At 36.0% G+C, this 26823-nt stretch overlaps 1 protein-coding gene across 12 annotated transcripts in view; it reads left to right on the top strand.

Annotated features, from left to right (window-relative positions):
- Positions 1-26823, top strand: part of DNAH7 (dynein axonemal heavy chain 7) — a 262758-nt gene that overhangs the window by 42187 nt on the left and 193748 nt on the right. For 11 of the 12 annotated variants that reach the window (XR_014830006.1, XM_085000229.1, XM_085000233.1 and 8 more), the window contains 7 exons: positions 4167-4286; positions 11977-12160; positions 12787-12966; positions 15930-16202; positions 18436-18563; positions 20701-20779; positions 24894-25118. Coding sequence is in view for 11 of the 12 variants with exons in the window: in XM_085000229.1 (XP_084856355.1) it covers positions 4167-4286; positions 11977-12160; positions 12787-12966; positions 15930-16202; positions 18436-18563; positions 20701-20779; positions 24894-25118 (1189 nt within the window). In the remaining variant the exon portion in view is untranslated. Of the gene's footprint in view, positions 1-3415; positions 3527-4166; positions 4287-11976; positions 12161-12786; positions 12967-15929; positions 16203-18435; positions 18564-20700; positions 20780-24893; positions 25119-26823 lie in introns of those variants that run through there. The other variant, XM_085000235.1, reaches the window with a different exon arrangement.

Genomic DNA, 26823 nt, shown 5'->3' with positions numbered 1-26823 from the left:
CTTTTTAAGTGCAGTTTTTGTTTCGTTTTGGCCTGACTGCTACCAATTGGGCCTTTCTTTTCCTCATACCTGCCTTTCATTCCACTAACCCTGCCAAAGACATGGTAACCATTAGCGGGGTTATCTTCCCACATTTTTTCATGTAGCCAAATATATATGTATGTCCATACACTCGTGTGTATATATGTCATAGATATATATACTGCGGCATTCAGATTATTTACTGCTAGAATTCTTTCAACTTTCCATTTTATCATGTGGATTTCTTTGTCTTCTTGAATTTGTCTTATAGGAATAGAAAGAGGCCATCTCTCGGCCCCAGGCTTTTCTCATTTCTTTTCTTTGGGGTATTGGAGCTCAAATTCCTGTCCCTGACAAGGCCCGTGATCTTATTTTGCATGCAGTGGTGAGGTCATACAGTATAGCATGTCATTTTCAAAAAGGATGTTTACATGTAGTGGTACATTTGATTTCCAAAACATCAGAACACACTGGCCTGGACACTGGAGGCCAGGCATCATTGCCTAGTATTGTCCTTAAAGGGCTAGACTTTGTTGTGCAATGTCAGGAGGCAAGAGACAAGAAAATGAAAGGAGAGAGGGGAAGAAGGAAAAGTAACAAAGCTGAGATGAGAAAATAGTAAACAGTGGATGTGTCCAAAATGAGTGTCTAGGGTTAGGGTTTTGGTTGCAACAGGTGAAGCAAACCTCAGAGCTCCCAGGATAAAGAAATGAGAGAGAAGATTTGCAGTCTGGGGGTAAGAAGAGAGCCCCACCAATTCCCAATGTTGCCTTCACCAGCATAAGTCGTTTTAACTCTCTAGGCGAATATTAAGAGCAGGATGGGCAGTCACCAGCGCTTCCTCTCTGTGTCGAAGCCAGCATGGAACACATGGCTCATCCTTACTCTAGGTTAACAGTCATTCGCCCTGAACCTCAGCAGCTCTTGAAAATATAGGACATTGCTATAGGGATGGAGGATGGATGTGCAGCAAATCATCTCAATGACTCTACAATGCTTGAATGCGGAAACCTAAAGGAGTGCTCTCTAAACAGAAATGTGCAAATTCAGGCCATTCAGTATTTATGCTCACAGAACCCACTTAATGTCAGAGATGGCATTTTAATACAGTCACAATTTGCATAGCATAAAGGTATTTTTACTTGAAAATAGTATATGTAGAACATGTATATACAGTGTATATATGAGTTTGAAATTGTCATGGGATATAAATTACAGTAGTTTACTATAATGGGATTTTGTCTGAGAAAGTAAAACTCAACAGTTGAATATAATGGGAGTATGTATAAGAAAGTAAAAGTAAAACTCATCTTAAAAAATAAAATGGAATTCATGATTTGACCAAGGTGAGCTCAGGAAAATATTACTAGAACACTTTGAATTCACTTCCTGTACAGTACTTAGAGACGATGCAACTTAAATTACTCTTAAACGTATTTAAAGGATACTTAACCTAACTTGTAATAAGAGAAATGGAAATAGATTAAAACTACAACAAGATATTCTATTTCCCATAAGACTCAACAATAATCCAAAATGTTGTTGTCACACATTACTAGTGAAGTTTGGAGAAAGGGGCAACCCTTTTGAGAGGAATCCAGTCCTCTATCAAAACTACAAATTATAAATACTTACATTTGAATCCAAAATCTCACTTCTGGGAAATTAGCCTACATGTAGGGAATTGTAGGGAATGATAGAGATTTAAGGTTCTTTATTGTGCTGTTGAGGAGTATAAGCCTGGAACCTACTAAGTAACCACTGATGGTGGACTGGTTCAATAAGTGATGGCACATTCACAGAGTGGAATATTACACAGCTATAAAATACAAGTGAAAAAAATATCAACGTGCTAGTATGAAAAGGTCTCCGGGATATAATAGTAAGTGCAGAAATCGAGTGCAGAGCACCACCTAGCATGTGCTATTTTGATTGTAAAGAGGACAACTGGCAAGAACAGAACATGTTTCTAAATTCATGGAGCAAGCAAGAAATATGTCTACTTGGAGTGGGATCTGAGGGGCAACTTGGGCCAAGTGAAGAGTAAGATGAGCTTTGAGAGCTGGAGATTCAAGTCAGAGACTGACTTAGTGTTGACTCCAGAGTGTAGGGCCAGGACTATTGAAATCCCTCCTGCATGAAATCGGTGATGGCCCAAGGGTCCATGTGGGTTTCAGGCTGTGATGAGCATCAGCCTGTGAGGAGGTGTGAGGGTGCGAGGGATCCCTGACTTGACAGCACAATCTCCAGAAAGTGCCGTCTGCTGGAAGAGATGTCAAGAACTAGGAAGAGTTCGGAGAGAAACCTGAGGGTCACAGTCTGGGTGATTTGGGGCTGTTATTTGGTTGAGTAATCTTCCTTCTCCTGACTCTTTCTATGGTCTTAAACCAGTCATTAAAACTCTTGTTCTATTGCTTAGATTATTGTAGGAGTTGTCCTGAGATAGTAGGACCAGTGTCTGGTAGTATTTTTCCCATCTGCTTAACAGTTCAGCCTATTGACCAAACAGGGAATGTTATCTGCAAAGATTTCATGGGCAAGTTGTATTGTAAAACTTCTGTAAAGGCCTATCAATCTTAAAACGTGAAAGATGGGTAGCCTGTGCTTACAATTCTGTCTCTAAATCAAACACTGACAAACTGCAGAGAAAGTTTATCTGGTTGCTCAGAGGCAGAGTGAATGATAAGATTCCTGCCCTAGCAACTGCTCTTACTCAGTGCTGCTTCACATGGCATGCACCTGTACCCTGATTTATAGCTACAGCTTTAAAACATAAACTCATGTGGAAAATGTGGACCAAGAAGCATGAAGAGAGCAGATTATGTTTAGTATGTGCCATTATGCTACATTTTAGAGGTATTTTATTTATTTATTTATTTATTTATCTTATGTTTTTTGCTTTTTAAGGGCTGCACCCGTGGCATATGGATGTTCCCAGGCTAGGGGCTGAATTGGAGCTTCAGCTGTTGGCCTACACCACAGCCACAGCAACACAGGTTCTGAGCCACATCTGTGACTTACACCACAGCTCACGGTAACACTGGATCCTTAACTCACTGAGCAAGGCCAGGGATCAAACCTGCATCCTCATGGATGCTAGTCAGATTCATTAACCACTGAGCCACGATGAGAACTCCTAGAAGTATTTTATTTAAAACATTGCTTTAAACTGTTTGATTTTCCAGAATAACGCCAAAGATTCTCCAGCAATGGTTATACCTACTTTGTGACCCAACGTTATCATCAATGTTATGTACTGAATGCACTGTAATCTAAAAGATGGACTTTTGTTCATGAAAGCAACATAAATATGTGAAAGGTGTTTTGTTTACTAAGCAGTATTTTACATTGGTCTTTAGGTAAAAAATAAGATGTTCTTAATAGTGTTTACTATCTTTCAGATGACACAGAAATCATTTAATCATGTGGAAATTAAATAGTAATTCCTCTAATAGAGAAGGGATCTATAGTTAAATTGGGGTGAATTTCACAATGATGCTAACAGGTAATATTCTTTCATTTTAGTTAAGCTGCCAGAGCTTAACTAAAATGAGTAAAGCATGTATATAACTAAGTGTATATATTAACAGAGTAAAGCATTTATATAACAAAGATCATAGTGGTTGTAATCAGAATAGGAGTTGTATTAAAAACTGTTGGCTGAACTAAAAACTGTGTGTTCTGAAAAACTCAAAACCAGACAAGTTCAAAAGATTTTTATACACTGGGTTTTAATTAGATGTGAGAATTCCCCCACCTCACAGTTCCCCAGTATCCAGGGTTGCTCTCTTCTCAGAAAATGTGCAGTTTTTGCTTTAAGAGAAGTGGACCCTGTAAACATTGAGCCATTTTTCTTTTCCTGTTGTAACTGTTTCAGTTTGAAAGCAGAATTCATGCTAAACTATCCATCAAATTTTAGTTATTATATCCTTTTTCTACTGCACAGCACAGTCTCATAATATCATACAGTTTTCCTGTTGAATTTATTATTTTTAAATTTAATTGTCTTATGTTGTACATTTTTATAAAACAAATTTTAATGATAAAACCTAGGAATATCATTTTCAAGAGGGATCACTTAAGAAAATACTCTACACAAAAAATGCCTCTCATACTTAAATCTCCATTATTTTTATCTCTTGCAGAAAATTACGTTTGGTTGATGTAGAAGAATTTCACAATCGCCAGGATGCATTAGAGCTGTCGACTTTTCAGACCATTGTCATGAGACACATGGAAACTGCCAAAGAAACTCTACTTAAAATGTAAAGTTTTGAAATTTCATGTAGGAAAACATAAGTTTAAAAACATCACTGGTGGGCTACTGCAGTCTTACTGCTTTGAGAAAGTCTCATTTTTTTTTTTTTTTTTTCTTTTTGGCCACCTTGCGGCATGTGGAGCTCTGGGGCCAGGAGTCAGATCCAAGAAGCAGCTACAGACAAAGCCGCAGGTGCGGCCATGCCAGATCCTAAACCCACTGTGCCAGGCATCGACCCACATCCCAGAGCTTCCAAGATCTGCCAATCCTGCTGTGCCACAGCAGGAGTTCCAAGAAAGTCTCATTTTAACAAGTTTGTAATCATTTCTGATTACAAATCAGAATTAAACATGATTTCGTTAACTGCCTGCTCTGTAATGCCTAGTGTAGTTTGTACAGAAACTAAAATAGTTATAATTGACTGTTCTTTCTCAGTGTCTGGTTTCCACCCTTTGCTCTGAGGGTTGGATAACATGGGGAAATGATTGTCAACTAATCGTTCCCCAGGTATTTTTTTGATATCTACTATTAATACATGCAAGGTACTGTGCCTATTTCATTTTGTTTTTGGATGGGGTATGCAGAAGAGTTTAATGATTAGGTGGGGAAAATATGTTCTTTAAGGAGTTTACCATCTTCCTGAGAGGTTAGATCAAATGATAATTAAACATCATCTTGGCCCTCTAAAGTGGGATAGCCACATATATTACTGTACTAATTATACAGTATATTATTGATACTGGTGCCAGAAAATTTTCTCCAAAACAATACAGGAAAGTTGTCTCTGTCCATGAGTCATTAGGTTGTTATAGATGGGACATTAAAATTAGATCAAATTTAAGAAAACAGAGTACATGAATCTCCAGCATGTCTTCATAATTTCCAAAAGGTACTTAGAGATGTATCTTGACAGTTTAAAACTTTAAATCTTTCCTTTATATTTTTCTTCTTTAATATGTTAGAATCAAATTCTTTGCCCAACATAACTTGAAAGAACTTTGGATTTTTATTTAATATTAGTATTTAGTTCACGTAAAAAATAGAGAAGTGCAGAATGAAACTTCGTAATTAATGGCAAAGAAGAAAATGATCTCGTAAGGACAGAATAAAAATAAGTTATCTTGGTCTATAATTTCAAGTTTATGCTCCAAGAATACATTTCCACTACAAATTTTAGTGGACTGGTTGTCAAAGTAAAGAGTAGAGGATAAATCTTTATTGAATAATTTTCTAAGAGATGTAGATTGATTAGCTGTATCTCTTGATGCCTCCTGATTGATTCTAAGAACCCTCTGACCATACTTTAAATAGTGAGCCAGATGTGTTTATCCTGGCTGAAAGGCAGAACATCAGCTCTCTGTAGTGGAGAAACAATTAGTAAATGACTAATTATTACATCTGCACCAGACCCAGAAATCTTAGTCTTCATCCTCTGCTCAGCGACTGCTATGGTTTATCACTACCACCTTCTCTTAAGTCTCTATTCTGTGTTCCTATTTCCTTTTTTTACATTCTGTTTTGATCTCTCCCCTTATCTCCCCACCTCCCAAAGAGCCTCTGGAAATCACTAATATAATTCCTGACCTTATGGATTTCCCTACTCTGGACATTTCATCTAAATGGGATGACATAATATGCAATATGTAGATAGCTATTTATGTCTGACTTCTTATACTAAGCATAATGTTTTCAAGGTTTATCCATGTTATAGCATATATCAATACTTTATTCCTTCTCATGGCCAAATAATATTCCATTATAGGATATACCACATTTTGTTTATCCATTCATCAGTGTGGGTTGTTTCTACTTTTTGGCTATTATGAATAATTCTGCTATGAACATTTGTTTTGTATAAACATATGTTTTCAGTTCTTTCGGGTATATACCTAGGAGTGGAATTGCTGGATTTTGTGAAAACTCCGTATTTAACTTTCTGAGGAACTGCCATGATGTTTTCCTAAGAGATTGTAAGATTTTACATTCCTACCAATAATGTATGAGGGTTTCTGTTTCTCTATATTCTTGCCAATACTTGCTATTGTCCATATTTTTTATTATAGCCATCTTAGTGGATGTAAACTGCTATCTCATTGTGGTTTTTATGTGCATTTCCATAATGACTAATGATGTTGAACAAGTTTTCACATGTTTATTGTCTGTTTGTTTATCTTTTTGGATAAATATTCAAGCCATCACTCATTTTGTACTCACTTATGACTTTTTGAATTGTAAGTGTTATTTATACAGTTGTCCCTTGGTATCCATGGGGGTGTTGGTTCCAGGACCCCCATCCAGCCTTTGCAGATACCAAAATCCATGGGAGATCAAGTCTTATATAATATGGCATAGTATTTTAATAAACCCATATATATCCTCCAAATTATCCCTAGATTACTAATAAAATTTAAATAGAATGTAAATTGTGTGTAAATAGTTGCAAATACAATATAAATGCTATGTAAATAGTTGCTGGCACACTGAAAATTCAAGTTTTGCCTTTGGAACTTTCTGGAGTTTTTTTCTCTGAATTTTTTTTTTTTTTTTTTTTTTTTTTTTTGTCTTTTTGCCATTTCTTGGGCCGCTCCTGCGGCATATGGAGGTTCCCAGGCTAGTGGTCGAATCAGAGCTGTAGCTGCCAGCCTATGCCACAGCCACAGCAACGCGGGATCCGAGCCATGTCTGCAACCTACACCACAGTCTCTGAATATTTTTAATCTGCAGTTGGTTGAATCCAACATGGGGAACCCATGGATATGGAGGACTGACTATATATTCTGAGTACTTTATTAGACCCTTGTCAGTTGCAGTTTTCAAATGTTTTTCCCATTATGAAATTTGTTCTTTCATTTCTTGATAGTGTTATTTGAAACACAAATTTTTAAATTTGATGAAGTCCAATTTATTTATTGTATGTTGATTTTATATCCTGCAACCTTGCTTATTAGCTCAAATAGTGTTTGTGTATGTGAATCTTCTCTCTTTTTTTCCCCTTTGTCAGTCTAGCTATAGGTTTGTCAATTTTGCTGATTTTATCAAAGAACCAACTTTTGGTTTTATTGATTTTCTCTATTTTTCTATTCTCTATTTTGTTTATTTCCATTCAGATCTTTATTTCTTCCCTTGTGGTTTTGAGTTTAGTTTTCTCTTATTTTTCTAATTTCTAGTAGAAATTTAGGATATGAAGATTTTTTATATATTTTATTTTTTATTTTTATTTTTTAATTTATTTTTTTATTTTCCCACTGTACAGCAAGGGGATCAAGTTATCCTTACATGTATACATTACAGTTACATTTTTTCCCCACCCTTTGTTCTGTTGCAACATGAGTATCTAGACAAAGTTCTCAATGCTATTCAGCAGGATCTCCTTGTAAATCTATTCTAAGTTGTGTCTGATAAGCCCTCCCCCTCCCATCAGGCAGCCACAGTCTTTTCTCCAAGTCCATGATTTTCTTTTCTGAGGAGATGTTCATTTGTGCTGGATATTAGATTCCAGTTATAAGTGATATCATATGGTATTTGTCTTTGTCTTTCTGGCTCATTTCACTCAGTATGAGATTCTCTAGTTCCATCCATGTTGCTGCAAATATATATTTTAATATATTTATAAAGTTCCCTCTAATCACTGCTTTTCTGTATCCCATAAATTTTGATTTATGCTATTTCCATGTTCATTCACCTCAAATTATTCTCTAATTTCTGTTTTTTTTTTTTTTTTTTTTTTTACTCATTCCTTGTTTAGGACTGTGTTGTTTAATTTCCACATAGTCGTGAATTTCCATAGCATTCTTGTTACTGATTTTCTAATTTTGTCTTATTTCAGTCACTGTAAATTTATCAAGACTCCTTTTATGAAACCAGCTATTCTTGATCCTCTCTTGGAAGCGTCTTCCATGTGTACACCTTTCTCATAATTCCCATTGCTACTATTCTTGGAAGGCCATGTTATCCTCCCACATAGCTTACAAACCACTGCCAGATGAATCTTAAAATATCCCTCATTCAGTGCCTATCTTTTACTGTCCAAATTTCCTAACCTGCCTTTTAAGGTCTTCTGCAACCTGGATTTAACCTATCTTTTCCATTCTCAGTTCTGAAAAAAACTTTAATCTTGGGCCATGCCTGTAGAAATAGTCATGTTAAGTTAAAAAGGGTATAACTTATAAGATTAGCCTGCAAACCATACTTTAGCCTGTTACTGTAACTTACCACTGTTAAATATCTATCCAGTGGGTAAATTTGTAGAGTCTTTGTTCTACTTTTTAACCAACTGTTGATTTTTTTAAATAATTAATTACTTATTGTTTGCTTCCATCTCTGAGATAGGAATTCCAGGGAAATTTGAAAATTGCTCAGTTGCTCCCCACTTAAACTCTGTAACTCTTAGCATTGTCATCTTTGCAGACATAATTGTATCAGATCAAATGAGAGGTTAAGGGGATATAAACAGAATAAGAAACTTTTCCTTAGGTACTATTAGCATAATTTATCCTTATTATAAATTATATAAATTATTAAAAATAAATTATAGGAATAATGTATAATTATATAAATTATTATAAAATAAATAATTTATTACTATTAGCATAATTTTATATTTTAAACACATATGTATGTATTTAAAACTTTATACAGCAAAAGCAACTATCAACAAAATGTAAAGGCAAGTTACTGAATGGGAGAAAATGTTTGCAGCTATATATCTAATAAGGAGTTGATATCCAAAATATGTAAAGAACTCATATGATGTGTTGGCAAAAAACAATTAAATTAAAAAGAGATCTGAATAGACATTTTTCCAAAAGAAGCCATATAGGAAAATAACAAGTACATTAAAAATGCTCAACATTACTAATTATCAGGGGGATGCAAATCAAAACCACAAGAGATATCACTTCACACTTGTTTAGAATGACTATTATCTAAAAGAAGAGAAATAACAAGTGTTGATGAGGATGTGTGGGAGAGGAAACCCTTGTGCATTCTTGCCGGAAATGTAAATTGGTACAACTGTTATAGAAAACAGTATGGAAGTTCCTACAAAATTTAAAAATAGAGCTACTATATGATCCAGCAATTCTTCTTCTGGGTATTTACTTGAAAAAGATGAAAACATTAATTTGAAAAGATGCATGCACCTCCAAGTTTATTGGAGCATTATTTATATAAGCCAAAACATGGAAGCAATCTATATGTTTATCAGTGGCTGAATAGATAAAGAAAATTTTGCAACATCATGGATGGTACTATGCTAAGTGAAAAATGTCAGGCAGAAAGACAAATATACCATATGCTCTCACTTATACATAGAATCTAAAATAGCAACAACAACAACAAAAACCAGGCTCATAGATAGAGAGGGCAGAATAGTAGTTGCTAAAGGAAGGGAGTAGGGAGGTGGACAAATAGGTGAATAAGGATAAAATGTACAAATTTCCAGTTATAAAAAAATAAGCCATGGAGATGTAATCTACAGCATGGTGACTATAGTTAATAATAGCGTATATTTAGAAGTTGCTAGGAGAGTAAATCTTAAAAGTTCTTTTCACAAGAAGAAAAAAAATTTAAATTTTATATAGAGACCAAAGTTGACTTATTGTGATCATTTTGCAGTATATACAATCATAACATTGTACAGTTAAAACTGATATGTCAATTATACTTCACTAAAAATATATATGCATTACATTATTTATAGTACTTAATGAAACTCATTCCTGGAGAAACTTTACCTTATGCCCTTAAATACCCAGCCCAACTGACCCTTCTTCCATGAAATCTTTGCTGTTACCAGATCAAAAGTGATCCCTTCCTTCTGAATGCCTCTAATAGTTTATTCTCTTATTAAACTTTCATTTTACAATATGTATTTATGCATATGCCTTTTCCCCTCTACTATCCTGTAAGCACTTTTAGGACTGAGTAATATTTACCCAAATGTTTTGTATGTAATAGGGAACCCTCTAAGTATTTTTGAGACAATGACAGCACGAATACTTTTTAAAATGTATTTTCTGTTATTTGCCCTTTTTCCAGTTCTCTAGCCCTAGAACTGTTCCCTCTCTTGCCTCAACTACTGGCAAATTTTCAGTCCCCTTCCTTAATATGGCATTGCCCTTATCTACTTACTATTTGCCACTTATTCTTTTTACCTATTGCTTTAATGGTGAGGCCCCTCTGCAGAAGGATCTGCCATGTGTTCATAGAGAATGAGCCTGTCCCAAGTTCTTGTGTTTAGCTCCCAAATACTGCAAAATTCCTTCCAGATTTCCCCACTTATTTATTCCTCTTTTCTAGCCTATAATCTCTATCATAGACAGCGAAATGATCAGCTATATTATCCCTATCTCTCCTTCATATTGTTCTTATTATCTTTTACTTCAGATCCTTTTCTCAGGGTTGTCTCATCTCATTTTTATCTATTCTTCAGTGAAATTGCCCTCTTCCCTATAAAACCCTTCTCTATTACTCAAATAGAAAATTATGTTTCTATCCTTTGACATCAAAGCTGTTTGCTATGATACATTGCCTTCATTACTATAAAATAGAAAGGATGATGTCATATCATTTCATATCTCCCATGACACTATCCCTAGCACAGAGTAGACACTAAACACATATTTCTTAAAGGGATGAATATGTCTGTTGAAAAGTTAAGTCTCTTTTGGAGCATTCTGGCAACTCCTGAATTTATGTAGACTCCCTATTTAAAAACTCACCATTATCTCTTTTGAAAGAGGTACCAATATTCCCTAATTTTGTAGTGTTGGAGAGTAGTTTTGTAAACTGAAAACTTCACTTGTTGTCATAATGTGTCTGTATATGAATTTTACTGTTTTCCTTTTATTGCAAAGATGCATACACATTTGAAACTTGTTTTAAATCAGTTAACTGATATCAAATTAAGGAGCACAAGAAAATAACATACTTGATTTCATTGATTTGTGTCTTGTTTTCAAGTCATTGTAAAACTAATAAAATAGTGTAAAATACCAAGTGGGTTTAACTGAATAAACCCTCCATTGATTTGATCAGTTAATCACTGAATAAACCTTCCATTGATTTCATCAGTTAATCACATTTTTTTCCTTTTTCTGGCAGCTCTGAAGTGTGCAGAGTTCCCTTTTTTGGCAGCTCTGCAGCATACAGAGTTCCCGGGCCAGAGATGGGATCTGAGCCACAGTCGTGACCCATGTCGCAGTGCCAACACTGGGTCTTTTAACCCACTGTGCAGGTCCAGAAAATCAAACCTGTGTCCTGGCACTGCAGAGACAACACCAATCCCATTGTGCCACAGTGGAAATTCCTCAGTTAATCACATTTTAGCTTTAAACTAATAAATCCATTCCCTGAAGAACATTTCAGAGACTGGGAAGTAGTATCTTGTAATAGCCAATAAAGTTAATTGTCATATTTATTCAAAAAGTGCAGGAATCATGGTTCCAGAAGTTAAATTTATCTTTTTCTCACAGCATCATGTCATTAAGCCATTTTCCATTGGCTATGATTAAAATTTATTTTCCTAGGAGAAGTGAAATATGCTAGAGCTTACATTTTGGAGAGTGGATAATGTCACTTAGCAATATCCCTCTCTATGAAGACCTTTGGATGTCCAGAAGTTACTGTTAGTGCTTAATGTAGAAGGAGTAATTCACTGGAAGTATTAACTTTTAAAAGTCTTTCATTCTCTCAAGGTGGTTTCCAGAAGTACAGAATATTTATTACCAAGGTAATAAAAAAAAGTTATTGCCAACTGGTGACAGCAGTGCCAAACTGGAATCTTTTTTCAACTGTGCTGCTGCACTTATGACTTTACAACTGCAGGACCTGGCTTTGGTTTCCATGCAAGATTTCACAGACTTAATTGCACAACCCCCGGTAAGTATGGTTCAGTTGTACTCATATACCACTTTGTTTATTTTCAATTCTTTTAAAGTGGAAAGTGATAAAATAACCTTTACTAGTAGGAGAACAGAAAGTAAAACTTTAGCCCTATTGCGTTTATCTGTTTAAAAAAAAAAAAAAGAAGACCTTGTATCAACCTGTATATGTAGGATAAATTATCATCATATTTATGAAGTTAGTGGAAATAAGTGAAATTCCCATAATTGGGAAATGTGGGTCATGATAGCTGTAAAAGGTTTCTACTAGGAACTCTTTTCCTTCTAGAAGAAGATCCTGTTACAGTGTGAGCAGAGCCTGGGAATTTGAATGCTCCCCTCCTCGACTCCTTCTTGCATGATTCTGAGCCCCACTGTTATGCGTGTCTTCCATTTTCTGGAATCTTAACACTATAGTTGATCTGTAGGCCCAGTGGATACTAGATACCAACAGATCTAGCTGGGAATGGTTCTTGCCCTTTTTTGGTGGAGCCCCTCTTCAGCATACCTGTCTATGTCCTAAAAGGAAAGGTGAGTTCCCATGTATCCTAATTGGGACCAGTGCACTCCTGAGACTATCACAATTCATTACTTTATAATATGTATATAACTTCTTTGTTGCAGGATTCTGTCAGAGCTTTTGAACATCCAGGTTTTGTCATGAGGCTAATTCTTGATAATGACACCATTAAGTTTGAACCTGAGTTCAGTGACTATATACACATCCTTCTAAACGTTTATGATGTCATGATTAAGGCTGTCAGTTTTGTGCCGAGAGTTGAAACCAAATTGTATTCCAAGTGGGTAAGTCACAAAGATATTCTGATTGCTTGAATTTGCATGATGATATTTAATGCAAATAACTTCTGAAAGGTGTAGACAGATGTCTTCTGCTTTACAGAATATAAATGGCCTAGTAATATTGGCTTATAAGGAACTTTAGTTTCAAAAAATACTGTTTTCTCACTAGCCTCTCTGATATGCCAGTGTCTTAGACCAGTCTTCCATTGAAGGTAGCTAAAGACTTTCTGAGGGGAAAGAGTTAAAGTTGGGATCAGATTTGAAGCAGTCAGTGAGCATTTGCTGTAGCACTTACACAATGCTGTTGACCTCCATTATACCTTCAGACTCATTAAGGTAAAGCTTAGACCCCCAGGGATCAGCAGAGTGTCCAGGGCAGCTGCTCACATCCACACACAGTTACCTCCTAATTCATGTTTTCTTATTATTTTGCTTCCTTAACTATGCATTATAAAAGTTATTTTTGGCATTTTCCCTTGCATATTTATGTGTTTTAAACTAGGTAGTTGTTATCGGGGTATCCATGCATCATGTTGCCATCAATAGAAGTATGTCAAAAACTTACTGTTTACTTTGTTTTTTGTTTAATCCCAGTTCACCTATTGTATCCTTTTCTCTTCTATTTATACCCTACATGTCCACAAGAGTGACTAGACATAGCTTAATTAAGCATAAGTTCAGTTTATGAAACAGATAAAACAAGTTAGGGGTCCTAGAGAAAGTTGAAAATGGAGAAAAGTATAATCAAAATGAATTAGAGTTGCTAGGATTTTATTCTTATAAAATATAGCTCTAAGCTTCCTGGTTTCCAAAGTGAAGAGGAAAATATGACAAGTTTTAGACTGCTCAGTTTATTTTTTCTGGTATCAAATTTTGAGAGATAGGTCTTCCATGGGGCATTATACCTGGGGTAATGATTCTAAAACCCTATATACCAGCACCATGTGGTGATATTTTAAAAGTACAAATCCAGGAATCCCCTCACCACTACCAAAGATTTACAGTGTCAATCTGTAGTCAGAAATAGATACTTGTAAGATAAATATCTCTAAATGATTCAGGCAACCAGTCAAGTTCTGAAACAAGTGATATAGATGGTACTTTGAGGAAGATGGTTGAGGATGGCTCAATGATCTTTGACAGCAACTGCAGAACTGGAATTCATGTAGCTGTTTCTTATCACAATCTTTGATAGAAACATAAAGTGAAATTAAAATACACTTTCCCCTAAGGAAGGAAAACCTGCAAAAGTCTAAAGTGTCATGAGTCCAAACACATCACCATCTCATGATATAATAGGATGTGCTTTTGAACATTTGAGTAGCCATATACAAAATTTCTCTTAACTCTTGATAGGAACTTACTATAATTCACAGCAAAAGTTTACTTTGTAGTAGAGCTATTAAATACCAGTGTGCAGTTCTTTTAAGAAAGATAGATCATCTATAGGCTTTAGAAATTTTGACAGGCTGTTAATAAATTTAAGAAATATTCTTTTAATGTGCTTCACATTAGATCTAAAAATTTCACATTGCCTACGGTACATAATAAATATTGCTTTATCCTAAAGTTCCTTTTTTGGAAAGGATGACACCAAGCATCTACTATGTCCTTGGGGGTGAGGTGGGGGTTGATGGTGGGATTCAGACATGTTCTCATGAAGCATCTAGTTTTTACAAGTTGTGATTTCCTGAAATGCCCACTAGGAGGCATAGTGGGTAAATACATGCTGGATATCTGAACAAATTAACCCAGTTCTTTAAGAAATCCTTTGATATTCTCAATTTGGAAGCTGTAGAATATCCACTACTGGCAATGATTTTTGTTTGTTACAATTAAAAATCCCTCATTCTGTATGGCAAGTAGAATGTGGGTGCAGGTGCCGGTGCGTGTGTATAGTGTAACTTGTTTCAAGATAATAAACCATGTAGGCACATTTGCTTGTCCTCTTATTTGAAAAGAGAAGGAGACAAGCTGTTGAGACTTGTTTGCTTATTTAAAACTCTTGCCCACCGTTATTGTAATGGTGGTAGCAGAATGCACATTTTGTAACTAGGGATTTTAATCTGCTCTAGTTGCTGTTCACAGAAGATAGAGGTCAGTGAATGAATAAACAATCTTTTTCTAGTTACATTACTCCTCAAGGTGAAGAAGTATTATAATCAAAGAGTGTAATGATATGACATTGAACTCACTTATTTTTTAAAAATAAAGTACAGTGCAAGCAATACCTTTTAAACTGGCATGTACAATTGCACAAATAAAATGTAGGTTTTGCTGGTTTTGTATTCTCTTATTTTGTGTATATTCTCAAATGACTGCTCTTTCATCCAAAATGAAAAACAAAATACACCTAGGCAGTCTTAAAGAAAAACAAAACATTATATGAAACCTAGATAGAAGGAGGAATTAGGAGGATGGCAATAACATATACACACTACTGTACAAAATAGATAATTAACAAGACCCTACTGTTTAGCACAAGGAAATCTACTCAATATTTTGTAATAAGCTATTTGCGGAAAAAAGAATGTATATTATATATATTTATATATATATTTATAAAACTGATTCACTTTGCTGTATACCTGAAACTAATACATTGTAAGTCAACTATACTCCAATAACATTTAAATAATAATAAGTAAAATTTAAGCTGGTGTTAAAATTTTTTTTTAATAAAAAACCACTCTGATTAGATTGAATATCTTTCTATACATAGATTAGAAAATCCAAAAGACTTTGTGAATTTAAAAAAATAACAATATGAGAAGATGGGCATCTTTTTTTGGCCATATCTGTGACATGTGGAAGGGACTGAAGCCGTGCCCCAACAATGACAATGCTGGAGCCTTAACCTGCTGAGCTACTAGGGAACTCCAGGATGGGCATTTTTACAAAGCTAAATGATATGGTTAATTTAAGATATTTTAAATAACTCATGTTGTTTTTATCCTTCTGTTTAGGAAAGTAAGTCTAAACCAACAACCTTGAAGCCAATAATTCTGAATGAAATTGTCGAAGCTCACAAAGAAAAGATTAAGGAGGTAGTTATGCATGAGAGTGTGGCACCCACTGAGCACCTCAGACTCTATGACAAGTATGACTTCTTAATTACTAGAAAAGCTGAGCAAGATGCTGACGCTTTCCTTGCAGAAAATCATAATTATGAGAAGATAATACAAGAGATTCGCAAATACCAAAAACTAATAGAAGAGATACAGTATACATCTAGAAAGGTAAATGACCCATTTTGTACAACTGTTCTTTGTACCTAATGATATTTTCCCAGTTGTATTGGGCTATGTTTCTAGACCATACAGTGAAAGAATTAGACCGTTATTATCAACAAAAAACTATTTAGTCTCTTATGTGCCAGGCATAGTGGTAAGCCCTGGATATATGGAGATAGACAAAAGAGTTCTTGTGCTCATAGAGCTGAAATTCTGTACTACAAGCCTGACTTTTAAGTACTTTATTCAATTTGATCTCTCAAAAATATCAAGAACTAATTTTTTAAAACAAAAAGACAACCTACGGAATGGGAGAAAATAGTTGCAACTGACAAAGGCTTAATCTCTAAAATATACAAACAACTTAAATAACTCAACAGCAAAAAACCAACAACCCAAGTGAAAAATGGGCAAAAGACCTGAACACACAGTTCTCCAAAAAAGATACACAGGTGGCCAACCAGCACATGAAAAAATACTCAACATCCCTAATTACTAGGGAAATGCAAATCAAAACTACTATAAGATACTTCCTCACTCCAGTCAGAAGGGCCTCACTCCAACAAATAACAAATGCTGGAGAGGGTGTGGAAAAAAGGTACCCTCCTACACTGTTGGTGGGAGTGTAAATTGGTATAACCACTATTGAAAACAGTATGGAGGTTCCTCAGAAAACTAAATATAGAACTAGCATATGACCCAGCAATCCCACTCTTGGGCATATATCCAGAGAAAACTTTCATTAAAAAAGATAAATGCACTTGTATAGTCATTGCAGCACTATTCACAATAGCCAAGACATGGAAATAACCTCATGGAAAACAGTATGGAGATTCCTCAGAAAACTAAACATAGAACTACCATTTGATCCAGCAATCCCACTCCTGGGCATCTATCCAGAGAAAACCACGACTCACAAAGACACATGTACTCCAGTGTTCATTGCAGCACTATTTGCAATAGCCAAGACATGGAAACAACCTAAATTTCCATCAACAGAGGAGTGGATCCAGATGTGGTACATATATGCAATGGAATATTACTCAGCCATTAAGAGGAATGAAATACCAGTATTTTTAGCAACATGGATGAACCTAGAAATTATCATGCTAAGTGAAGTCAGTCATACAATGAGACACCAACATCAAATGCTTTCACTGACATGTGGAATCTGAAAAAAGGGCAGACTGAACTTCTTTGCAGAACAGATGCTGACTCACAGACACTGAAAAACTTATGGTCTCCAGAGGATACAGTTTGGGGTTGGGGGATGTGCTTGGGCTATGGGATGGAAATCCTATGAAATTGGATGTTATGATCATTATGCAACTACAGATGTGATAAATTCATTTGAATAATAAAAGAAAAAAAAGAATAAACTCTTCCCCTATCCACTAGACATATCAAAGTCAGTTTGGTATCTACTGTTTGCTAAATCTAAAGTTTAAATTCAAATCAATAAAAAATAAATACTGCCAAAAAAAAAGAAACAACCTCAATGTCCATTGACAGATGAATGGATTAAGAAGTGTGGTATATATACACAATGGAATACTACTCAGCAGTAAAAAAGAACAAAATAATGCCATTTGCAGGAATGTGGATGGAACTAGAGACTCTCATACTGAGTGAAGAAAGAAAGAGAAAAACAAATACCATATAATATCACTTATATCTGGAATCTAATATATGGCATGAATGAACCTTTCCATAGAAAAGAAACTCATGGACTTGAAGAACAGATTTGTGGTTGCCAAGGGGGAAGGGGAGGGAGTGGATAGACTGGGAGCTTGGGGTTAGTAGATGCAAACTATTGTGTTTGGAGTGGATAAGCAATGAAATCCAGCTGTATGGCAGGAGGAACTATATCTTGTCACTAGTGATGCAACATGATGGCGGATCTTGTCCTTTTTGTATATTTTACAAAATTGCTATCATGAACATGCATTATTTTTTGTAAAGAGCAAATATAACATTTAAATCCCATGCTATGTAGCAATAACTCAGTTTTCCAGTTTTTATGTCCATTATTATACTGAAATAGAATTAGCGTCCAAGTACAATGTTCAAAGTGATTACCCAGAAGATAGTTGTAAAATATTTACAAAACCCTGCCTGCATCATATTAAAAAAAATCATAGTAGATCACACAACAAAAATCGATATGATGAAAAAGGTAAAACTGTAAGGATCTTTTGTCATTTCATGTTTATTAAAATTTTAATGTCTAACATTGCAGACTATTCGTTTAGGAATGTTTGAAATGCGCTGTGAGGAATTAATCAGAGCTTTGGTGAAGCGAGCAGATGTTATTTGTGGAAAACTTATAGCTAAAATGTTCAGAGACCATCAGGAAATAAATACAAGGTATTTATGTGATATTGATTATCTTTTTATTTTGGAGAAAGGGGACATAAATAGAATTCACTGTCATTCAACTAAAGTAATAGACTAGAGCAGTGTCCTAAATGATTTAAAAGCAAAGATAATGCTAAACCTATTTCTACATGGCTCTGTTATTTTGCAATATTTAGTAATTTTTTTCCATCATGAATGTGCCTTCCCAACTATCTGAGTTAGGATGGTATTAAAATATGTTTGTATATCTTTTGTACAAGTCACATGGACATTCTCTAATTCTACATTTTTAAGTTTGTGTAATCAATACACAAAGTGGGTTTTCAGAGTAGATATACACAGGTGTCAAGGATCCCAAATCTGGTACTTTGTTTTACTGTACTTACCCTTCGAGGCCATGATAACATGTTACCTTAACAACAGATTCATTTGTTGTCCAACCTGGAGATGTTTGGGAAAACAGACGCATGTTTAATAAACTCACAGAATGCTAAGATGTAAAGCAGTAAGCCTGTTTATTTAAGATAAGACATTTGATTAGTTTTCTAACACTAGTGTTTCTGTGGCTTCAGGAACCTCTTTTTGGGTATCAGTTACATGGAATTAAACCCTAGAATAATCAGAATATTTTTATAGTTATGACATTAAAGAAAAAATAGGTCATAGCCTGTCTAGCAGCCTGGAGGATGCCTCGTTTACCTACTGTATGTCAGGCACAGCTCTAGAGACTTGGACTGAATATGGACAAAACATTGAAGGAAAATCACTGTAAAAGCGGAAGGAGACGTCCAATCCAGTACTTTACAACAGGGTGCCATGAGTGCTGTACTGAACCACAGGGGTAGAACAGTAGAGAAGGAAATAATTAATTCCTTTCAGAGTGAAGGTTAGAGGAGAGGGGAAAATCAAGGAAGGCTGTGAGGGGAAGTGGTGAGTGAATTCATTTTGAAGGAAAAAAGAACTCCAGGCAGAGGAAATAATATGTAGCCAAGAGTGTGGTATGAAAATGGCATGATGTAGTCCAAGAAGTAGGCGTGGTTTGTGTTGCTTTCACAGATACTGTGAGGGATGGGAAGCAAGGGGTGGGAGGATGAAGAGGGAAAAAGGGCTAGGACTTGGGTAGCTTATCTAAGAACCAGAACTGTATATTCAGCTTAAAACACCATTCCCTCTAAAAGCACTGGAAGAGTAAAAATGTCTTTTACTTAGAGTGTTTCATGCTGAGTGAAATTCTTATTTTAATTTCATTGCTATTTCCCTGCCTCTTAACTGTCTTCTGAGCTCATGCCAGTTTTGCTTTCCCTCTTTTCTCTTGATTATGCCTCTCACCGGGCTCACTGGATGAGCAGAGATCACATCAGGACTATTACAGGAACCATTAGATCCAAGTGCCCTCAACGCCTTGCCCCTACATGTCACAACTCACCTCTCCATGAAGCCCTTCCTCCCTGCCTCCCCACATTGTCAGAGGGCAAGAGTCTGTCAGCCATTCACAGCTCTTCTCTCCACCTATGAGCTCAACCTCTTCACCAGCCATCCCTCTGGACCCTCGTTATCTCATTTTAAATCTCTCCATCCTCCGGCCCTCCACGTCATCAGCATCCACTCCCATCTCCTTCACCTCACAGCCAATTAATCTTAAAGAAATTTCTACTCATGTTATCTGAACTTCCTTAGCTCCCACTACTCTTAAAACAACAAAAAACCTCATAGTAAGTTCACTATTTGTATTACCCACAACCCAAATCAATAGGGAATATTTGCATATTACTAGAAGTTTCTGGGCACACAGGCCCATTTTAACTGTGTCCATCTCAACTAAATCTCTAGTAGAGACCTTGAAACTATAGGTTAGAAGTGATTCTTCATGATCTTGTCTTCTATACTAGATTGGAAACTGGTTGACAAGCAGTTATTGCATCTCATACATTCCTGTATCTCTGTCACTTAATACTGTAGTTGGGAATGTAATGGATGATCATTAAATGTGTATTGAATGAACAAGTAACTGAGCACAAATTTGCTTTTAATTAACTAGATGTCATATAGGTAATACTGTATTTTTCATGGAATGGGACATTTAAATAGTATACAGGAGTACCTTTAGGAATAAAATTTAATTATATGAGTTTTGTCTATGTTTCAGATTATGTGAGGAATTTGAGAAGATAGCTGAAAAAGCTCTTAGCACTCCTCCAAATACAGCAGAACTAATGGAAATGAAGGTATTATTTATAAACTCTCTATAGTCATGTATTTATATGTAAAGTGTTTTTTTCCCAGATTTGATCATTATTGACGTGATAATACAACAACAAATCATTCTAAAAGTTAAAAGAAAGGCCTTAAATAATCAGTCACACGCACTCACCCCCACACACGCTCATGTCTGAAGTTTGGTGATTCAGGCTGGGCACTCCTTGATGCTTCTTCAGGTCAGTTGGGTTCTCTCAGTCAGAGTTGGGTCAGCCAGTTCGCAGTTGGATTGATTAGTGTTATTATCTTTAGCAGCTTGACTCTGTCCCACTTGTCTCCCAAACTCCAGCAGGCTCGATCTGGGTATGTTTTCCTGGTATGGTAGAGGAACAAAAGCAAGCCCAATTGCATAAATGCCTTGCAAGTTTCTGCTTTTGTCACATTAGCTAATAGCCTGTTGCCCAAAGCATGTCATGTGGCCATAGCGTCAGTGAGAGGATGCTACAAGGATAGATAGTGGGAAAGGTGAAGTATTGGAGCTAATAATGCAGTCGTCTACAAGGGTATTTTTGAGAGCACTATTGAGAATCACTATGCTGGAGTTCCTGTTGTGGCCCAGCAGAAATGAATCTGACTAACATCCATGAGGACACAGGTTTGATCCCTGGCCTCATTCAGTGGGTTAAAGATCCGGCATTGCCGTGAGCTGTGGTGTAGGTCACAGATGTGGCTCTGATCCCACATTGCTGTGGCTGTGGCATAAGTCAACGGCTATAACTCCGATTTGACCCCTAGCCTGGGAACCTCCATGTGCCGTGGGTGCAGCCCTAAAAAGACAAAAAAAAAAAAAAAAAATCACTATTCTGATAAGCATGAGCCAAGACTGTCTTGAGCAACCTGAGATACATGGTCATCCTTCATTTTTTCAGTCAGTAAATATTTAATTCTCAAGTAATATTTTATTTTGTTTTCTGTAGGCTTTCTTTGGTCAACATTAAAAATTTCTGTGGTAGTCTTGCTGAAAAATGTTTTGAGCATAAGACAGTACTGAAAATATTACATAAGTCTCACATCATTTTTCTTGCTACTTCTGTGCTTGATATCTACCTGATGGTGAATAAAATAATATAAAACACTTAGTTAATCATCGTTTCATTTTCTTCCTTTTCCATTCTTAGAACATTAAACTTTTACAGGATCTTCTTCCCTTTTTTAGCAATCTCAAGATCCAAAATAGAACCCTTTTATTTCTAGAATTTTATTTATTTATTTATTTATTTATTTATTTATTTATTTATTTATTTATTTTTGCTTTTTTAGGGCTGCACCCATGGCATATGGAAGTTCCCAGTCTAGGAGTCAAATTGGAGCTGTAGTGGCTGGCCTACACCACAGCCATATCAATGCCATATCAAGTCATGTCTGCAACCTACATCACAGCTCATGGCAATGTCAGATCCTCAACCTAATGAGCAAGGCCAGGGATCAAACCTGCATCCTCATGGATCCCAGTCGAATTAGTTTCTGCTGCGCCATGATGGGAACCCCCTAGATTTTAACATATTTAAACAAAACATTTTTTAAAACCCAGAAAAGTAGTTCCCGTCCATGGCTCAGTGGTTAACAAATCTGCCTAGGAACCATGAGGTTGCGGGTTCGATCCCTGGCCTTGCTCAGTGGGTTAAGGATCCTGCGTTGCCGTGAGCTGTGGTGTAGGTTGCAGACGAGGCTCAGATCCTGCATTGCTGTGGCTCTGGAGCAGGCCAGTGGCTACAGCTCCGATTGGACCCCTAGTCTGGGAACCTCCATATGCCGCGGAAGCGGCCCAAGAAAAGTCAAAAAGACAAAAACAAAACAACAGAAAAACATGTAAAATTATTCAAAATGTTGTATAGGTAGGAAATTACAAAAGAAGTTCTAATGATTATGTACATTCAATTATTCATTTAAAAATTTCAAATCATTAGAACCAACTTACATATCAACCTCTAAAGAGTTCTGTTTCCTCTGAAGTATTTGTACTTGGATTGGGTTTTTTATATGTATGTATACATGTATGTGGGAATATATATATATGGCACTAGATAGGGAGATGAAAAGGGAAGGCCAGAGAATGATAGATTTAGTGATTTAAAAGAAGGTAAAAGCATTTTTATTTTTATTTATTTTTTTTTTTTAAGGGTAGAGAGACTTTTTGGAGTGATAGAGACTTTCTTTCTTTCTTTCTTTCTTTCTTTCTTTCTTTCTTTCTTTCTTTCTTTCTTTCTTTCTTTCTTTCTTTCTTTCTTTCTTTCTTTCTTTTCTTCCTTCCTTCCTTCCTTCCTTCCTTCCTTCCTTCCTTTCTTGTCTTTTCTATGGCCATACCGGTGGCATGTGGAGATTCCCAGGCTAGGGATCCAGTTGGAGCTGTAGCTGCTGGCCTACACCAGAGCCACAGCAATGCCAGATCCAAGCTACATCTGCAGTCTACACCACAGCTCACAGCAACGCCAGATCCTTAACCCACTGAGCAAGACCAGGGATTGAACCCGCAACTTCATGGTTCCTGGTTGGATTCATTAACCACGGAGCCATGACGGGAACTCCTAAAAGCATTTTTAAAAAGAAGCCTTTACTTCAGAGACAGGAAGGTGTGGGGTGTAACACAGGGAAGGTAAACCCAGTTAGTTACAAGTAATTGTCAGTTTTCTCATTTCTCAATGGGGTAGCAGGTTTCCTTCAGTATTTGTACTATCAAGATATATAAATAAATTAATGTGTCTCAAAAGAGCTTTGAGAGAGCTACCCGTATACATTAACCCACTCACACACAGAGAGAGGTTTGATTTTGCAAAGATAGAATCAATACTCCCGCAAATTATTTTATTCACCTAACAGTATACTTTCTCTGTACTTCTACTAAATAAACTGAGCTCTTATTTTCTTTCAAAATCAATAGCCAATTACTCCAATAGAGTTTATTAAATGACTTGTCATTTCACTCCTGTTTTGACATAACTCTTTTTTAACACTAAATTTCCATATGTACTTGGATCTCTTTCTGAGGTCTGTTTTGTTCCATCTTGTACTCCTGAGCCAGAACAGCAGCTGTTTAAATGACTGCATCTTTATAGTCTATTTTGATATTTAGCAGGCCTACTCGCTGTCATTTTCCTTTTTCATAATTATCTTTGCTACTTGTGAATATTTACTATTTCAGAGACTTTATAGAATTATATCAAATTTAGTTTTTTAAAGTGACATTGCCATTTTGACTTAAATCGCATTGGCTTTATATTCTAATTGGAGGAGAATTTACATTACAACATTAGGTCTTAACATGTGCTTCTATATTTATCCGGTAATTTTAAAATGTCCTTCAATAAAGTACTGTAGTCTTCCTCATATAAATTTATCACATTCCTTGTAAAATTTTTTTATAGTTATATTTTAGTTTTTATAAGTAGGTATTGCAATACTGGTGTCTGTTGCAAGTTTGCAATTTTACATTTGTTATGGCGGTTATTGGATGAATTGTCTCCTCCACTAAAGTATAAACTCTGTGGGGAAAGCCCTCAATTGTCTCACTAAATTGCCCGTACCAGGCACATAATAGGTGCCCTACAAGGTTATTATGAAAGAAAAAGATATCACTGATTGTATGCTTCTTACCTACCAGAAAACCATACCAGTCTTTGGTTTTCCAGTGCTTTTATAGTGTTGTTTAATATTTCTGCTTTAGCCCCTGCTCTTTTAGTAAAGATGTTAGAGATAGATGAGCAGACTGCTACAGTCCCCTGTACTTCTCATAAGACTCTATTATAATTTGTACAATATTATTTCCTTAATCTATTTTTTTTCTTTTTATGGCTGCACCTTCAGCATATGGGAGTTCCCGGCCTAGGGGTTGAATTGGAGCTGCAGCTATGGCCTGCACCACAGCTATGGCAACACTGGATCCAAGCTGCATCTGTGACCTATGCTACACTTTGTGGCAACACAAGATCCTTAACCCACTGAGTGAGGCCAGGAATCGAATTCGCATCCTCATGGACACTATCGGGTTCTTAACCTGCTGAGCCACAATGGGAGCTCCCCCCACAAGTTGTTTTTCAATATGAGGTGTTCATTAAAATGCTACCTGTAATTTTTGTTTTCCCTCAGGCTTATATTCAGAAAGTAGAGACAGTCGATATGATCGAACTGGAACAGAGATTGGTGGATTCTAAAAACTGTCTCGCCTTCCTCATTGAGTGTACCAACTTTTCACCAGCAGATATTAGGCTAAATAATAATGTCTTCCAGTGGTATGGAAGAATGGATGAAATTTTTGATGAACACAGGAAAATCATTAAAGAGAAAACAGAACAATATCAAGAAGGTCTTAAGGTGGGCATCATAGATATTTTAAATTATTTCCATTTTCTGGAAATATTTAAGTGTTAACTTCTTAAGCAGTGTTATCAGCTCCTCTCTTTAACAGTTCATATATCTTAGCTCCCTCCTCCCATAAGTCTTAGAAGAAGACAGTACCCATATTGGATCAATGTGGCATCATTTCTTGATTTTTCAAGCAGAAAACATTTGAATATGTTTTCCACAAATGACTATTAATAAAAAGAGTATTTATAGTATTGTTAACAGTTTATAGTACTCTTTTGAGCTATTGTATTTTCATTGTTCAGTGTTAAAATTCCCTTGGTAAGATGTGCCTTCACAACTCATAGTCACCAAATTCATCTAAGTACTCTGCCCAGGACCATCACTCTCGTGTTTAATAACTCAAGCTTTCTGTGAGTGTGTCCTGCATGTAAGATGGTTTATGACTTCCCTTGTCTATCTGCCCAGCCTCATCACCTTCCTTTCCCTACTCCTTGCTCTGGACTTTTCAATAACCCTAAACAACTTCTGGTCCCTGCTCTCCTTCACCTCTTCTCTCTGGAGCGCCCCACTGACCTGCATACATGTCTGTCCATCTTGCAAAGTCAGTTGACTTTCTGGGAAGCCGTTTTAGTCAGACCTCCGTGCTGCTTCTCCTCTGTGCCCATGACACTTTTAACACAGCTCTACGGGGCCAAATTGTCTGATCATTATATAGCTATTTTCAGATCTATCTCCCCATTAGTCAGTTAGCTCCTTGATGGCAAGGCTGTTCGCTTTTACCTTCTCTCCATTTATAGCCTACTGGCTAAAACAGTGCCTGATGCACAGAAACGCTATGAGCACTTCATAGCTGTTATCTGAATAAATGACAGAGTATTTTCAGTCTCACTTTACAGATGAAGAGACTAAGGGTTCCCAGGTGAAGGTGAAGAGGTTTGTTTCAGGTTAGCTGATAGAGCCATTTTTGATAGCAATTTTAGCTTCTTTCTACCATACCATAGCAAATACAGTTTATTGGCAGAATATGTTATTTGGAGAGTAAATTATAACTTAAAAAAATGCTAATTTTAAACTGTCAGTCTATAAGTCTTTATCTCTGTTTTACATTCAGGCCATTTCAGAATTTTTAAAAACCTATAGAAAATATCATGAATATTATTAGATGCTTATGCTCCAATATAATATACATTTAGAAGATTTCTAGGTGGCCCAGAGGTATGTATACTTTGTTGGAATGTATACCATTCTACAAATGACACATAATGTTGATGAATTTTTCCTCTCGTTTTCCTTCCCCCTCTGGACGAGAGCAATAAATTGGCCAGGAAACGAAAGAAAAGAGGAAAGATGTCAACCTAGATAATATATAAAATACAAAATCCATTTTTGAATAACCTAGATTTGACTTCTGAATATTTTATTAAGAGCTTCTTTTTAAAGAGCCGTTTAATATGGAGTACCTTACCAATGACAATTTTGTATGATTTTCTCATTAAAAACACACACACACCTGTTTTATACTAGAAGGATATAGTTTTTAGGTATTTATATCTGGATTTATTTACTTATTTCTGATGAAGAGAGCTCATAGGACAAGGAAAAGAACCTTGGGACACATTATTTTAGCACTCTAATTGAGGAGATATCTGAAAATCAGAACACAGTTAAAGAAATTCTGTTTTTCCCCGTTGCTTGTAAAAACACTGCATAT

The sequence above is a fragment of the Sus scrofa genome, chromosome 15 (assembly GCF_054392235.1).
Source record: "Sus scrofa isolate SSC_HxYL_T2T_F1_AM1 chromosome 15, Sscrofa_HxYL_maternal_Yorkshire_Landrace_v2.0, whole genome shotgun sequence".
NCBI lineage: Eukaryota > Metazoa > Chordata > Mammalia > Artiodactyla > Suidae > Sus > Sus scrofa.
This window is presented reverse-complemented; position numbering and strand designations above follow the sequence as displayed.